Source organism: Thunnus maccoyii, chromosome 21 (assembly GCF_910596095.1).
Source record: "Thunnus maccoyii chromosome 21, fThuMac1.1, whole genome shotgun sequence".
NCBI classification, from domain to species: domain Eukaryota; kingdom Metazoa; phylum Chordata; class Actinopteri; order Scombriformes; family Scombridae; genus Thunnus; species Thunnus maccoyii.
Genome location: NC_056553.1, coordinates 15,467,148 through 15,482,787, shown reverse-complemented (window position 1 = coordinate 15,482,787; position 15,640 = coordinate 15,467,148). Strand labels below are relative to the sequence as shown.

Genomic DNA, 15,640 nt, shown 5'->3' with positions numbered 1-15,640 from the left:
ATCATGCTCATACAGTTCTGCTTTCCAATTTGATAAATAAATCTAACAGAATTTTTATTAATTCAATGTGTTGTATTAATGGATTCCTGTCCAACACTCCAAAAACTATGAATTGAAAACTACTATTCTCTTGAAGGATATGATTTGAAGGGAAAAAAGGTCAGTCTCATTAGCAGAAATGAGGTTTATTTGTCTGCTCTGTTAAAATAACCACACCATCAAGTACTAGTGTTAGATAAGTGGTTTTTCCGGTTAAAACAGATTAGCAGCTTCACATGGTTGGCTTTATCCTGAACAGTTAGACTAGAACTAATTAAAAAAAAAAAAGTTTAATCAGGAAAATACATACAGTATATCTCCAGAAAATGAAATGCACACTGGAATATGTGTTATCAAAATGGTGCTGCAAGATTTGCTAAGGGTTACTCAGAGTTTTCTTGGCTAGTGATATGAAAAATATTGCGACTAACAAGTGGAATATTAAGTTTAACTGAGAAACAAATTTCATTGACACTTTAACCTGAGCTACTACTGGTGAGTCACGTGGCCTGCTAGTGCGGCACAGCCTGTTTTTCATAAACCCTGATAAAAGATGACATCTCTTTGTGTTAAATGTCTACTGAATATCTGTTAGCACCAGATACTGCAAAACAGTATTATCTAAAAACAATGTGAGTAGAAACTGTTAGTTGCTTGCCTATCTCTAGGCTTAAAATGTTGTTTTCCCTTCTGACTTAAACAAGTGCTTCTTATTTCTCACAGTATAACTATGATTTTTTTTCCTTGTTCATCTTCAACTCCAGCATTTCCATCTGTCACTCTGCTTGAGTTCCCACCTCTCTCCCTCTCCTCTTACTTCTGACTTGTCTGTTCACTCTCCCTTTTTCTCTCATCTTTTCTCACACTCCCTCTTGTGCCATTCGGTATTCAAAGACGCTGCCTCTCTCAGGGAAAGTCTCATTCAAGCGCCTGCGCTTAGTCTGGGGTCTTCTATTTGCTTCCTCTTCCACTCCATGTCCTCCTCCTCCGGGGGTGTACAGGCAGAACATGTCCTGTAGAGGGAGACACGCAGAAAAAGAGTGGATATGGCTGACAAAACATCAGGTTATAGTAACTTTTATGAAAACCAGGAAGCCGGAGATACATTTTAAACATGAAATTTAACTTAATGGTACCTTGCTGAGTTTTTGACCCCAAAAAACTTACAATATGTGTGTATCATTAGCATTTTAGAATGAAATCATGTAATTAAAATACATAGCTTTTTCATGCAATTGCAAAAAAAAATCCAGTTAAGTAAAAAATAAAGAATTATTACACAAACACACATATTGTGCAGTCTTACCCCGGGCTGAATGCTGATGCTGGTCTTGGCTCCCAGGTTGAGGACTCTACCGTCTGCTCTGTGAAGCAGGTTCAGCCCTGCAGCACCATCCTCACCCCCTGACCAGCAGAGAGAAAAGACAATATAAACATTAGAAGAAAAGAGGCCACTGGTCACTGACTGCTGAGGAGTGTTGTAGAGACGTTCAAAGGTTGACGGTTTACCCTGGAGGCCGTACGGGCGGGTGGATCGCCTCTCAGTCAGTACAGACAGAACCACGTGGTCCCTGAACATCAGTTTCCGAATCACACCGTCTCCACCGCAGTATTTCCCTGCACCTCCTGAGCCCGGCCGCAGGGAGAACTGCTCCAAAATTACTGGATACCTGAACACCAGACAAACAGCAGCAAACAGAAACATACAGATTACAATAAGTATTATAATCAAAGGCTTTACAATCAGCACCTTGTTGTTTTAAATCTTATGTCTCACCTCTTCTCTAGAATCTCCGGGTCAGTGATGCGGGTGTTGGTCATGTGACTGTGAACTCCACTGCGCCCAGTCCAGCCTGGCCCCGCCCCAGCTCCCCCGGCAACTGTCTCATAGTAACCAATCTTCTCACTGCCAAACGAAATGTTGTTCATGCAGCCCTGATAATAACAATGCCAACAAATTAGCAGGCAACACAAGTAGAACTACATTCATGCACACAGAGACATGTTGGCCCACCCCCCCCCCCCCCCCCCACTTTCTCACCTGCGAGGCGGCGCACACCTCGAACGCCTTAAAAATGACGTCAACCACTCTCTGGGATGTGAGTACATTTCCTCCAACCACAGCTGCATTCTGGGAAGGCTGGAGGATTGAGCCCGGGGGGATGATGACTTTGATTGGTGCAAGACAGCCCTGAATGTAAAAAAAGGGAAAAGCTGATTAATAAAACCATGAATATTAACATTTTTTTAATGTGTTTTTAAGTACAAGGATTTTCCTGTGTGTTAAAAGCATCTGGTGTCCCAAAGCTGCTCTGAGCTTGCCTACCAAAAAACACAAAGTCAAACCTTACAAATAACTTAAACCCCATCTAGAATAAACTTCCTAGAATAACCATCTTCACCTGATTGAGGGGGATGTCCTGTCCCACCATGCAGCGCAGACAGTAGATGAGGGCAGAGAGGGTGATGGCCCGAGGAGCATTGCAGTTCCCCCAAACCTCTGTCCCCGTCTCTGTGAAGTCAAACACCGCACTGCCCTGTGGTGATGGAGGTTTTTTACATTTTATTACATGTAAGTAATGAGCTGACCTCTTGTTAAAGTAAGTTTGTAATATTTATATTCTGGGTTTGTGCGTGACAAAATGTCAGGATTATTTACTAAACAATGAGATTCTCCGTGCACACCTCTTCTTCATTAATCTGGACCCGCAGTTTGATTGGCGTCCCATCATCCATGAAATCCTCCGACTCCACCTCCAAGGCGCCTGTCTGTTGCCGTCGACGATGTGCAAAGTCTCTCAGCATATCCCTCACTGCCAGCTCTGCATTACTCTGAAACACAAAGGTCACACAGGCTGTGATTCTTACTATCACTACTTCTCAGAAATACAATATTTTTGCTTTTCTTTCATATTGTTTCACTTGCAGCCACGGTTACCTGAATGTACCCCATGTACGCCTGGACCACAGCCAGCCCGTAGCTGTCAATCAACTCCCCCACCAGCTGGCTGCCTCTCTGATTGGCTGCCACCTGAGCCCGCAGGTCTGACAGGTTGTCATGGAGATTACGAGTCCCAGAGCAGTTTGGGTACTGGGCTGGAGCCATCAGGGCTTCAGTTACAGCTGATAGAGAAGCCGAGGGAAGAATGCAGCAGGGAGAAGAGGGACAAACAAGATCATTATGGGAAGAAAGAAGGATGAAAGTGACGTGAATGTTAAAGAAGACAGACTAAAAATGCTCAGCACATGTTGACTCAAAACAATGATTCTGTGAGCTCTCCATGCAGGAGCACACTGGTAGTTTTGTGAGTTTTCCTGCCAGGGAAGGTTGGTAATCACGCAAAACATTTATGGTATGCTTTGGAAAATGGTTGGCAGTTGTAATAAGTATGAGCTATTTGTTATTTGTTATTGTTATTTGACAAAACTTTGTCTGGATCGTGCAGCTCTTCTAGACTTTCCAAATGTGATCAGACCGAATGGATCAAAGTCTGATAGTGAAATGAGTTATTCTGGGTGGGCTGTTTTACAGTTCCTTTTCACATGATTGTGTGAGGGAAAAATGCCAAATTGGCTTCAAAGCCTGGCACACTTCTTAGGGGCCTGATCTCCTCCTGTCTTACCCTCTTCCTGGAAGACCCCACCGGTGACAAGTTTAAAGGAAATAAAGACAGCGCCCTCCTGTTGAAGGGAGGTAGAGTGAGGGGGCATTGAGCCCGGAGTGATGCCTCCAATGTCAGCATGGTGCCCCCTGCTGGCTACAAAGAACACTGGACTGCTCACCCCTTTTCTAAACACCTGGGATGAAAAGGAGGGAATGAGATCGAGTTAGAAAAGGACAGGAGAGGTGTATAAGAAAAAGAAACCAGTGACATTAAAGAGAGCAAGGATGCTGAATAATAGCTTGACAGACTGACTGGTGTGATGACTGTGAGGTCTGGGAGGTGGCTTCCTCCAGCACATGGGTGGTTACTCAGAATCACATCTCCTTCTTTCAGATTGCCTTGCAGTGATCTGATCTGCAGACAAGAAGCATATACTTTCATTCACTCTGTCTGTGTTGCTTCAGTGACATATCTGCACTCAGAAAAACACACACAAACACCTACACATCCCTCACCTGGTACTGGACAGTCTCTTGCATGGCACCCAGGTGGACAGGGATGTGTGGTGCGTTGGACACAAGACCGCCGTCTGGTCCAAACACAGCACAGGAGAAGTCAAGACGTTCCTTGATGTTGGTGGAGATGGAGGTTCTTTGGAGAACTCTGCCCATCTGTTCTGTAGACGGGGAAAGATGGAGCAGAACTGAGCAGGCTGATAGACACGTTAAAGGAAAGGACGAGCAGTAAAATATGAAACTAAAAACTTAAAGTGAAGAAAGAGAACACTTCTTTTAAACCCAATAATTTAAATCAACCAATCTCTTTGCTCTTTCCTCATTCTCCCCAATTCATCGCTCTCCATCCCATTTCCTCTGTAGCTGTACATTCACTGACCTGCTATGCTCATGAAGCGGTGAGAGAAGATGGAAAGCTGCACAGTGTTGAGCTCTGTGCCCAGGGCACAGTGAGGGTCAGAGCCTACAGTCATGCACACGTCGCCCCCTTCTGTCAGACAGGCCTCACAGCACGGCTCCACCAGGATGGTGCTGAAGGAGAAAAAAAATACAAATTATAGAAGAACAGATGTTTATACAGGTTAAATACAGTATTACTGATTTTTGAAAGCATTTAAAGACCTCAATTAAGACCGGGTTTACTTTAAAAGTAAAGGTAGCAGAATATGTGCTCATGTCCATAAAAATTTCACACTGGAAAAGCAACAATGCAACAAAACAGGCAGCATTTAACCATATTTAACATATTTTAACATCTGGAATTTTAAAAACAAAAAAGTATTAGATAAATTAAGCATAAAAAATACTATAATGACAAAAGATATACATATGAAAGGTAGTAATGGTAGTAAGTGTAAAATTCCTGCCTGTTCTTGTCAATGATGATGGCTGGTCCCTGGATGCTGTGACCACACGGCAGCTCCTCCCATAGATACACAGCGGTGTCAAGGTAACCATCCTCAAAGTAACACTTTGTCATCTACAGTGAAGAACAAATTAGTATCAACTTCTGTTTTGTTCCAAGTTGTACAATTGTGTGTGTACGTGTGTGTGTTCATTTACCATGACAGGTTTGGCCTGTCCTTGTCCCATCTTTGTTTTATACACTGATTTGATACCAGATTTGCCACAACCCCTCACTCTGATGTCATCAACCATGATAGGTCTGTCTGGGATGGTGAAGCCAAACTCCTTCAGATACCTAGAAAGGAAAAAAAAGAACAGAGGAGGGGTTTGAGAAAGAAATGTACAGGTTAGAGGGAACATAAGAAAACATGAGAAGTGTAAACAAATCTCCGCTCCAAAGTTTACCAAGCTTATCTCTTATGGAGAAAGGACACATTAACCTGATGTTGTGTTTGCTTATACAGTGTAAATAGAATAAAAATAGGCAGAGAGAAGAGTAAACTGCCATCTAATCTACTCATAAGTGAAAACATGGTTGAAACAATGAAACAGACAAATGCGTTAACAAAGAGCTAACCGTTCAGTGAAGGCGCTGTGAAAGTCGCCGGCTCGACAGGACTGGGTATTGCTGGGGTGACCGGCGGCGGTAACCATGAGAGCACAGTCTGTGCCCTTGTAACGCAGGTGGAGGAAAATTTCAGTGGTAATCTGACCGCTGAGAGGACAAGAAACACAAAATGCTTTAGTCTGGTGCACTTTTGTCTTCTACAAAGATTGTTCAAACAATGTAACATTACTGGTATTTCAATGGGAAAATCAACATGGTATTTTTTTTTTTTGTATATATCGTGGTAGACAACAAACACCTGGTGAGGCATGAGGTTAGCATGAGCATGTGGTATGTGTTGGTGCCGACCTGGTGAATCCGCGTGCGCACAGTGTATCGTGGCAGCGTTTTGAGAGCTGCTCCACCCTGCGGTTGAGCTCAGTGAAAGAGTTCTGCTCGTACTGCAGTGAGCACGGCTCCTGCACCTCCTCCACCACATCCGCTAGAGCCAGACCGTAGGCCGACAGCACGCCGCTGTACCTAGGACACAAACACACATTACATCAATATGGATTATGTTGTCTGTTGTCAATGAACAGATAAAAGAAAAGGAGCTGCTACGACCATTGTGCAATTTTAAATTACCTGTTATACTGTATTTCTGTGTGTGTTAGATACACACTCTCTCTCCCAGCCACATGCATACAACACATAAACACAATCTATCAACCTTACTTATGTATAAATACAGTCTTCATCCCTAGGGCTCTGGCAATAGCACATGCATGTTGGCCACCTGCCCCCCCGAAACATGCCAGCACATGTTGAGATGTATCATGGCCCTTAGCCTATCAGGGTATGGGAGGTTGGAGAAGGGAAAGAGACGAAATCATGATTTTAAATGTTCAACACAGCCACAAATCTAAAGACATACAGTGTTACTTTTTTATCAAGCTAGAACTAAGACTTCAATATCCAAATTACCTGTGTCAGAGCTCTGATTGGCCGGCACATAGCCTCATTCGCAACACGAATGAACCCCATGGCAACCTCTTCCACACTCATCTGTGATTGGTTGTTTGGCAACGTGCTGTTGTGTGAGTGGTGGGCGCCATTTGCACCAACCTGCAAATGAACACACAAAAAATGACTTGCCAGTTATAATTAATACTCCCTTACATAATTATTAAGACAATTAGAACTCTTAATATAGAATATGTCTGTAAGTATTAGTGCCTGTGATTGGTTAGAAGACAGGAAGTGGTTGATCTCTTGGCTCAGATGACGGAAATGCTTCATGGTCTCCTCTAAGGACAGTGGTTCGTTTTCTCCGGGCCCAAAGATCTTTGGGAAGAAGGAAGGCAGGAGGCGACCCAAGGCTAAGTTAGCATCGGTCACAGTCAGAGGACCACCTAGGAAAATCCAACAGGGAATCAATATTATGTTTTTCCATAGTCATGTGCATATATTTAAAAGACTGTTTTTGTGCATGATGCTCCATTTAGTGTTTCAATCTTGTTAACATATTTTATGAGTATTGTGAATGCCTGAGAAATGTGCAAGTACAACTGTAGAGAGGAACGGGAGACCATGTTGGAGAAAATTAAGCCAGCCACTACCCAACTCTCCCACAGGGAACATCAACAATAAAGAGCACAAGTTACAGCTCCAACTGAGAGCTATGAGGCAAGCCCGAGTTATATCATCTGAAGCTTGGAGTTGTGCCAATTTACAGCCCTCACACAGCTGAACCCGATTACCAACTCAGGGAAGGGGGAAGGGAAAGGGACATCAGAACACACAAATCCTGCGATTTTTGTCTGACAGACAGATGTATGAATGAGAATGGTTTAAAGAGTGAGGGTGAAACCACTGAGGGTGAAAAATGTGAGGTAGAAATGTATAATTTACCATCTACCAAAGAAGCTAAACTGGAAAAGGTAAAACAGAAATAAAGGAAAAGGTGAGGAATAATAACAATAAGTCTGTTACCTTTTCTGTAGCAGGCCGGTCCTGGATGCGCACCTGCAGATTCTGGTCCAACCACAAACATCCCTGATCTGAGAAAGGAAGAAGAGAAAACAGAGAAAGGAGAACAGGAAAAAGGAGCATAAAAGAGTTTTAAGTAAATAATTGAATATACAAATCTAATTAATAGAGTTCTATTAAAAACAGCTAAAATCAGAGAAACAGAAAAAGAACTGTGTCTGTGAGAGTACATGACCAGAATCTTAGCAAGATTACATCAAATCTCAAACTTTCAAAGCTTCATTATTCTGAAAAGATTGATATAATACTTTAAATTTCTTAATTTGTTGTCCAACTTTTCAGACACACAAGGTCTTTCAATTAAAGGCTGTTCCTTTACATTCCAACCTTTACAAGTGCTCCACTGAGTAAATGATCTACTGGAACCAAGATGTACGCATAAATTATGTGGTCAGTGATAAAAACTGCTACTGGGAAATGTTCACTCTTTTTGATGAAGTTCAAAAATGAAATTAACTCTTAACAATACTGCCACTTTACTTGCATGCTGACACTAATGCATGCTTTTTTTGTAATATGAATCACTGTGAAATTTAGTTTTGAATATTCAAGAGCAATGTGAGTGATGTTGATTCGCTGACAGACCTGAAGAAGAGTCTTGACCCTCCGCCTGCAGCCACAGTATTGATGTCCAGTTGAGGTGCCTGCAGGGTAACCCCGGCTGTGGTAGCCTCAAACACATGTTCATACTGGCCAGCATACCGACTCACATCAGTGGATGTTCCTGGAGGGAAAGACAACACTGAAGGAGTCAGGAGGACGAGAAGCATGAAGTCTAAAAAAGTTTCTCCAGATGTAATTAAATTTTTGTGCTTAATACCATTTGTAAAGATCGTGTAAAAATAAGTATAAGTCAGAAATAAAGTAAACATGTAATAAGTTTAAGACTGTGCAAAAAAGAACTACAAAACAATACCAGGAAGTTACTCCCACAGTCTGTGTACTTGCTGTTTATTCAAGGTGCTAAACTTACTCCCTCCACGTTTCCCCTGACTCACCACCCATGTCAAAGCCAATCACAGGTTTTTTCTCCATCTGGCTGTATGAAGTGATGGCGTATCCCACCACACCTCCTGCAGGGCCGGACAGAATGGCCCGTGAACCGCAGAACTGTTCCATGGGAGTCAGACCTCCATCTGACTGCATGAACAGCACGTCCACATCCTGAGGACACAGGGAAAAAGGAGATCATCATTAACAGTCAGATGTAATTAAGTCATATATAAAAGCTATTTGGCCACTACTACAAAAAAATGTGAACTTAGATATTAAAGTAGTTTTAAACCTCAAAATCACATATCTGACTCTGTATGCAAAATTGTATTTTTTCTGTTAAAAAGGATAATAAATGTTGATTTTAAAAAGTATTGTGGCAAATAATGGTTTTAGTTTTCCAGTAGGTGAAAGGATAATTTCCCTCACTTGTCCACTTTTTAAACCGTCACTACAGAGCTACTGGAATATCTGGAAAATCATGTCTGTGTTCTGCATGGCCTAGAGCATGAATGACCTAATTTATACCTCCATAGTAGACTAAGTACTTGAGAAAGCAACACACATACTGATGTGAGAAAAAAACACAGGACACACCTTCAGGGCACCCTCGAACCCAGAGGTGAAGCCCTTTAAATACTGCCGGATTTTGGGTGTGAGGTAGGCGTCGGCGCAGACGGTGTAACCCCGAGGAACTGCCCGCACCATGGGCATGACCTCGCTGGACAAAGACACCTGGGTGAAGCCCAGACGACGCGCCAGGGCACCCACTGCTTTCTCATGGTCAGACCATCTGAGAGGGGAGAGAGGGGGAGAGGAATGTGGTGGAGCTGGAATGCAAGTCAAACATACAGTATAGCTCTTATGTAATTTCACCGCTGCTGCACAGTATATTGTGTTTGTGTAATCACTTAAAAGCCTCAAAACCACCTTCTTCCTTTTTTCCTATTGGAAAGAAAAGCATGTGTGCTTTGTCTGTGATATGCAACAGGAAGCTAAAATGTTGGTCAACTGCTGATTTCTTGAACACATTTCAATTGAATCAAGCTGCTTTGATAGCTTTCACTACTAGAAACCAGAGGTAGTTTCTTCAAATGTGAATGGATTTCAAGGAACAACTGGGAATAGACTTGAAGTTAAGAGAGAAGAGATGGGAAGAAAACCATGAACTTCCACCCAGTAAATCACATGGGTTGCACACACAGTAGAAAAAAGGCTACTGGACACCAGACACCTCTGACATGTACAGTGTACATAACACTGCTCCCACAGAGACAGTGAGAGAAGAAAAACAAGAGAGTACTATAAGTAAGTAGTAAAGTGGCAGTAAAAATAATTAATAAAATCTGTCCCATGCATGGAGATTGTGAGAGAAGGAAAAAGGGATTAAAAACAGAGAGATAATAGAGAGAAGAAATGAGATTAGGAGTTTGAGCAAATATGGCTCCATGCTGAAAAGTACAGAAACAAGCTGTACTGACGTGTATGAGTGCAGCAGAAGTACAGCCAGACTGGTGATCCCGCGGGACAGAACTCCTCTCAGGTCTTTCTCCACGCGCTCCAGATTGAGCTCCCTCCACACCTCCAGAGAATCCCCTGTGCTGCCTGAGGAACACCAGCACACACGCAGAGATTATCAGGATTATCTCAAATAATGTAAAGTATTCAGTCAATGCTCTCATCCAAAGCAGTTTACCATGTGTGTGTCAGTGGATTACATTCCTACATTCCCAACCAAATATACAGTGTATTTTGTTTGTTGTATTTCTGTAACCTCTGACAGAATTTGGAAGAGATACTGAATGATAGAATGGAGAACTCAAGGAAGTACAACTGAGGGAAAAAGATAGAAAAGACGGGGTTTTGACTTTTTGAGTTGACAAAAAATATGCGTAAAAAATATGTATATGTTCATATGATATATATTGACTCAAACAAATATAAAATAAATGAGCAAGTATTAGTAGTAAAACAAGAATTAGTTAGTCCTCAGCCATGACAGCAGTTCTACTAGCTATACTATATAGGCTATACTTAGGCACAGTGGTGCTTTGAAATGAATGCTAACATTAACATGCTAAAATGCTCTCTGTGACAATGCTAACATTGCTAATGCAGGTTTAATGTTTACCAGCTGAGTTAAGCATTTTTCGAATGCTAACATTTGCTAATTAGCACTAAACACAAAGCACAGCTGACGCTGATGGGAATGTCATTACTTTGCATGTACGTGGTTATAAATATTTTTGACCTGATAAAAAGTCAGAAGATTACCAAAGTCAGAAGGATTCATCCACTGTGCACCATGGATATACGTGCAAAATTTATATACGTACAAACTGATATTTCAATCTGGACCAAAGTGATGGACCAACCATCAGACTGACATTGCCATTCATGGAGCCAAGTGAATGGGTCTGTGGCTCATTTAGGGTTCTGACCAAAACTTTAAAGGGGACATATCATGTTTTTTGTGATTGATCGGTCATTTATATACTGTTATAATGTCAGATGTCTGTGTTTAACATGGTCAAAGTTCCAAAACTTGAGGTGAACTTATGTAAAAATGCCGCTTTCAAGTCAAAATCCAGGGCTGTTCCATAGCCAGTGTTGCTAAGGTTGTTCCATTGTTTATTTATGTAGCCTCTGGGGCTGGCCAATTGGATTGGGCTCATCGGTAGGGGCTCTTTAAGAGCTAAAACAGCCTGTTTCAAACAGAGGCTGAACTGAGGGGCTGCATTAAGGGCCAGTATAAGATTAACTTTTGAAATGTAAACCATGCAAAGATATTCCAGTAGAGCCCCAGAATATACTAATGCTGATTATCAGCATTAGTATTACGACACTTAAAAAATGAGCACAAATAGTTTTGTTTCACACCTGTGACAACACGTTTGGGATCTTTCCTAGGCAGCTGGCAGCCATCTTGCTGGAGGACGACTCTCTCATCGACCTCTATTACCTCCTCATACAGCACTTCAGGCACTGCCACCTCCTGAATGCAAAGACACCCATACGTTATGTAAATTCAGAGCAGGTGCACTGATAAGAAAAACATCTGACAAATAGCACATGCCAATGACATACAGATAAGAATGAGAATAACATATTGCAACATGCATACCAAATGATGTCAGCATGACAGTAACGAAGTCAGTGATCAGGGTAAACTTCCATGTGTTTGTCATATAGATATAGTTTAGCTCTACTGTATGTGAATAGCACTTAAAATAAACCAAAGAAAGTTTATAGGAGAATAACAGACAGTGTCATTCTATCTAACATTTTCTTCCACGGCATTTCTGACAGTTTGCTCTGTAGCTTCACAGATAAGTGACCACTTAAACCATTAATGGTACACTGGTCTTGGTGCAAATTCCAAGACCTCACCCCTGTCTCTCTAACAGGAGATAATGACTAAACCTTGAGCGGGCATTAGCCCTGTGCCAAGGATACTCATGAACACCACATAGGCTACAGCCAAAAAGGCATAATGATGATGAGCTACTGGAGTGTGTTTGTGAGTGGCTACTCAGGGTCAAGTAATTAATTTGTGTACTTTTTCACCTGTATGTATATCTTCACGGTTTAAGAAAACAAGCATTACAAACCAAATCAAACAGCTTTGGCCTGGCCTGTGTGCCAATGTGCAGCAAGTCCTTGAAGCCCTTCGTGACCAGCAGAACGGTCCTCTCTCCCTCTCTCTCTAGCAGAGCGTTGGTAGCCACCGTTGTGCCCATTCTGATCCAGCCAATCAGAGAGGTGTCTACGGGCTGTTCGCGAGGAAAGACGCGGCCTGTTTCCTGAGAAGAAATGCACAGAAATATGTCATATACAGTCAATACAGATGATGTAACTGTATGACATGATATTATATGATATTACATAATATGGCGTCTCTTTCTATAGTTGTCTGATTGTGTTTGCAGACATGTTTTATCTGCTCTCATACTGTCTGATTATCTAAAAATTCATTTGGGCATAGTTTGGGATTTGAGACGCTCAAATCAAGACAGCTCTCTTGGAAATCTCAACCACACTTACTCTGTGTTAGCGAGTGAGTGAAGGGCATCTAATACAGGTTTTCAATCCAAATCCAGCCTTTTACTCTCCAGTAACATAACATTTAAGACTTCAGGCTACCTCCACCTGTATTTCTTAATCTCCTGACCTCTAATCCCACAAAACTCTTTGTATAAACGTAATGTGAACTAAAAAAGTGCTTGCTAATATATCAGAGAAGTACAGTATGTATTAATACATCTATCCATCCATCCATCTATCCCATCATGTTACCTCTTCCAGGACTCTGCGGATCCCCTCAGTGGGAGCGTCTTTGTAGTTCTGGGGGTCGCGGGACAGTAGTTTCAGGACTCTCTCACGGCCATCAGGAAGCCGGGCAAATACATCGGTGAAGGTGCCACCCCGGTCGATGGCAAAGTCGAATTTCCCCTTAGTCTCAGCCATGGTGAAGAGAGAAAAAAGCTGCTTCTGAATCTGTGACTAACTGGAGACAGAGAGGGGGAGATTATCGGCTCTGTAACAAACACTGTAGTGATAAGGGAACAGGTGAGATACTGCTTGAAAGTGAAGGGAGGGAGGAGAAACACTTTTCATTCACAAAATCAATACAGTTGCACAGATACATTGCATTTGTTATGATCCTCTCTCTCTGCCTGCATTTCTAATCTATCATCTCTTTCAGGAATTCAGTCTGGGACCATTGTTTTCCCAATGTGGTGGTATCTGTTAGGCCTCCACTAAGCTTATATAAGCCATCGCTCCTTTAATTTTGCTGCTTACAACACACTCACACACACATTTCTCAGTAATCTGTACATTTACAACACAAAAGATGCATCTAAACTCCACAGCTTATGCTGATATTTTTGTAAATCATTTGGCATTTTAACTCGGCTTCACTGTCACATATTTATGTAGGTTTTCAGCATTTTCTTTAACGAAACATCTCAGAATTGTGAGTTTAAACATGTTATTAAGTCTATTTAAAGGTCACAGTATTACATGTGTAGAAGCTATTGTTTGCAAACAAGGGTCAGGTGACAGGCTGCTGTGACTTTAAAAACAAAAATTTTCCACAAAGAACAAAACTGCAGCAGGGCGATGAAATTTTAAAGGAATATTGCATCACATGAAAACATGCAAATCCAAGGGGAAGCCTGCAGGATTATCTCTGATCATTCCGGGCACCATTAAGTAAGATAAAACTATCATAAACATGAGGACTGAGCAGGAATTGAGTAATATTTGGGCTACGAGAGACAACAAGCGATGGCTGGGGATAAATGAGGAACACTGCATTATCTCAAAGCGACCGAAACAACCTTTAAACAAATTGTTAAGGCTCCAACCCGACTCAGCGGCTGTGTGCATGCTGTAGCTACAGCCCATTCACTGTCTGTGTGCATGGAAGCATGCATATCCTCAACCATGCAGAAGCAATAAGGATTTGAAGAGACAGCGACCGTACCGGCATCTTTACTCACCTGTCCGCCGATGCTGCACAGTCACTGTGTTAATCTTTGATAATCCGGTGTCTGTCAGATCCTCCTACCGTCAACTCTCGGATCGCTCTCGGTAGGACACGAACAACCACATAGCCGAGTTGGTTTATGCTGCGGGTTTGTCTGGGGTTTAACTCCTCCCCCCTGTAAGAAGCCTGTGGTCTGACATTTGAGCAGCTCTTTTTGAATGAGCAGCCAGTGGTGTGACTGGTATAATAATAGTTCTCTTTTTAGTGAGGCAGCTGTGTCAGGTGAGAATATCGATTTTAAATGGGCCACTAAATGTGCTCGAAAATAGGTGACTTTCTTTAAATGAAACAACAAGACAACTGAAATAGACTGCGAGTAACATAAATTAGCTTTAGTATGAATATAAAAATAGACTACTGGTAATGTACACTAAGGTATGCTTTCAATGTAGCGCGTTATAATAACGAGTATATATGTAGGTAATTATAAAATGTAACTTAAATACATTGGATGGCTAAAAAAAAATACTGATTATAAAAGGAATCAAAAAGTTTGATTTCAGAAATTCACAACCGGAAGTGTATGGAGGCCCAAAGTGTTCAATGTTTACTAAATAATTAACGTTAGGCGATTTTTAAAAAATTACATGAATAAATAGATTAATCAATCAATACATTTTAAAATAATGAACAGACTTTGCAGAGATGGAATATAATATTCATAAGTATGTTTTAATTAGTGTATAATCACCTGAAAATAAGAATTGTTGTGTTTTCGTTACCTTGGAATGAGCCCTTTAAATCTACATCATGCTCATTATACATCCATGATCTACATAGGGAGCGGGTCATGGATGCTCTTAAAATACATCCATGGAGCGGGTCGTCTTCTACGGAGCCCGCCATGTTTCAACAGTAACCCAGAAAGGACAAACCAAACACTGGCTCTAGAGAGGGCCTTTTGCGTTTTTCACGAGTTTCGTGGCCACCGTAGATTCTCCTAAACGCTTGAAAGGGGAGTGTGAGGGAAGGGGTATTCAGTTGATTGCAATCTGTAATCTCACCACTAGATGCCACTTAATCCTTTAATTAGTCATATTTTCAGTCTTTTTCATAGTTCATTTATGTTTCATTTCTAAAATTCAAGTGCCTTTTTGTTTTTGTCATTTCTCCCGTTATTTATTTTCACCAGTCACCCCCTCATCACCTTTGATTCCACATTAATGTGTTCAAAAAGCTCATTTTAAATTTTATCAAATTTTTGGGTTTCCTTTTTTGCTACAAGGTCTAAATGTCACCAATGGAGTGCAGAATATCTGAATTTGCCATACATTTTTACATTTAAAGATTGCTTGCAAAACATATAATACAGAATACAGAATAGTTTTAGAAATAGTGAGGTCACAAGTATTAGCTGACCAAACATTAAAAGGAAAGTCATCATTTGGATTTTTTATATCTAATGAATCAACTGATCAGTTATATTTTCTAT

General features: G+C 41.4%; 1 protein-coding gene and 1 long non-coding RNA gene across 4 annotated transcripts; one reads left to right on the top strand and one right to left on the bottom strand.

The window, feature by feature from the left end:
- Positions 1-169: 169 nt before the first annotated feature.
- oplah (5-oxoprolinase, ATP-hydrolysing) lies at positions 170-15,051 on the bottom strand. 3 transcript variants are annotated; one of them, XM_042399890.1, is made up of 29 exons: positions 14,931-15,051; positions 14,162-14,341; positions 12,951-13,161; positions 12,266-12,457; positions 11,535-11,649; positions 10,136-10,259; positions 9,252-9,447; positions 8,660-8,825; positions 8,247-8,385; positions 7,605-7,672; positions 6,849-7,024; positions 6,597-6,737; positions 6,348-6,460; positions 5,982-6,152; positions 5,643-5,780; positions 5,222-5,360; positions 5,026-5,138; positions 4,539-4,690; positions 4,160-4,320; positions 3,957-4,058; positions 3,663-3,837; positions 2,978-3,162; positions 2,725-2,871; positions 2,442-2,576; positions 2,081-2,230; positions 1,817-1,974; positions 1,549-1,709; positions 1,346-1,443; positions 170-1,052 (listed from the first exon to the last, which is right to left on the bottom strand). In XM_042399890.1, the coding sequence occupies exons 3-29, from the start codon at positions 13,119-13,121 to the stop codon at positions 900-902; spliced, it is 3,939 nt and encodes a 1,312-aa protein (XP_042255824.1). In that variant the 5' UTR covers positions 13,122-13,161; positions 14,162-14,341; positions 14,931-15,051; the 3' UTR covers positions 170-899. The 3 variants fall into 3 exon arrangements, with proteins under 3 accessions (XP_042255824.1, XP_042255825.1, XP_042255822.1); XM_042399891.1 differs by having other exon boundaries at positions 14,162-14,323; XM_042399888.1 differs by lacking the exon at positions 14,931-15,051 and having other exon boundaries at positions 14,162-14,760.
- On the top strand, positions 7,365-8,327 carry LOC121888412. Its single transcript, XR_006093235.1, has 3 exons — positions 7,365-7,499; positions 7,616-7,737; positions 8,245-8,327. It is a non-coding gene; the product is annotated as an uncharacterized LOC121888412 (long non-coding RNA).
- Positions 15,052-15,640: the final 589 nt, after the last annotated feature.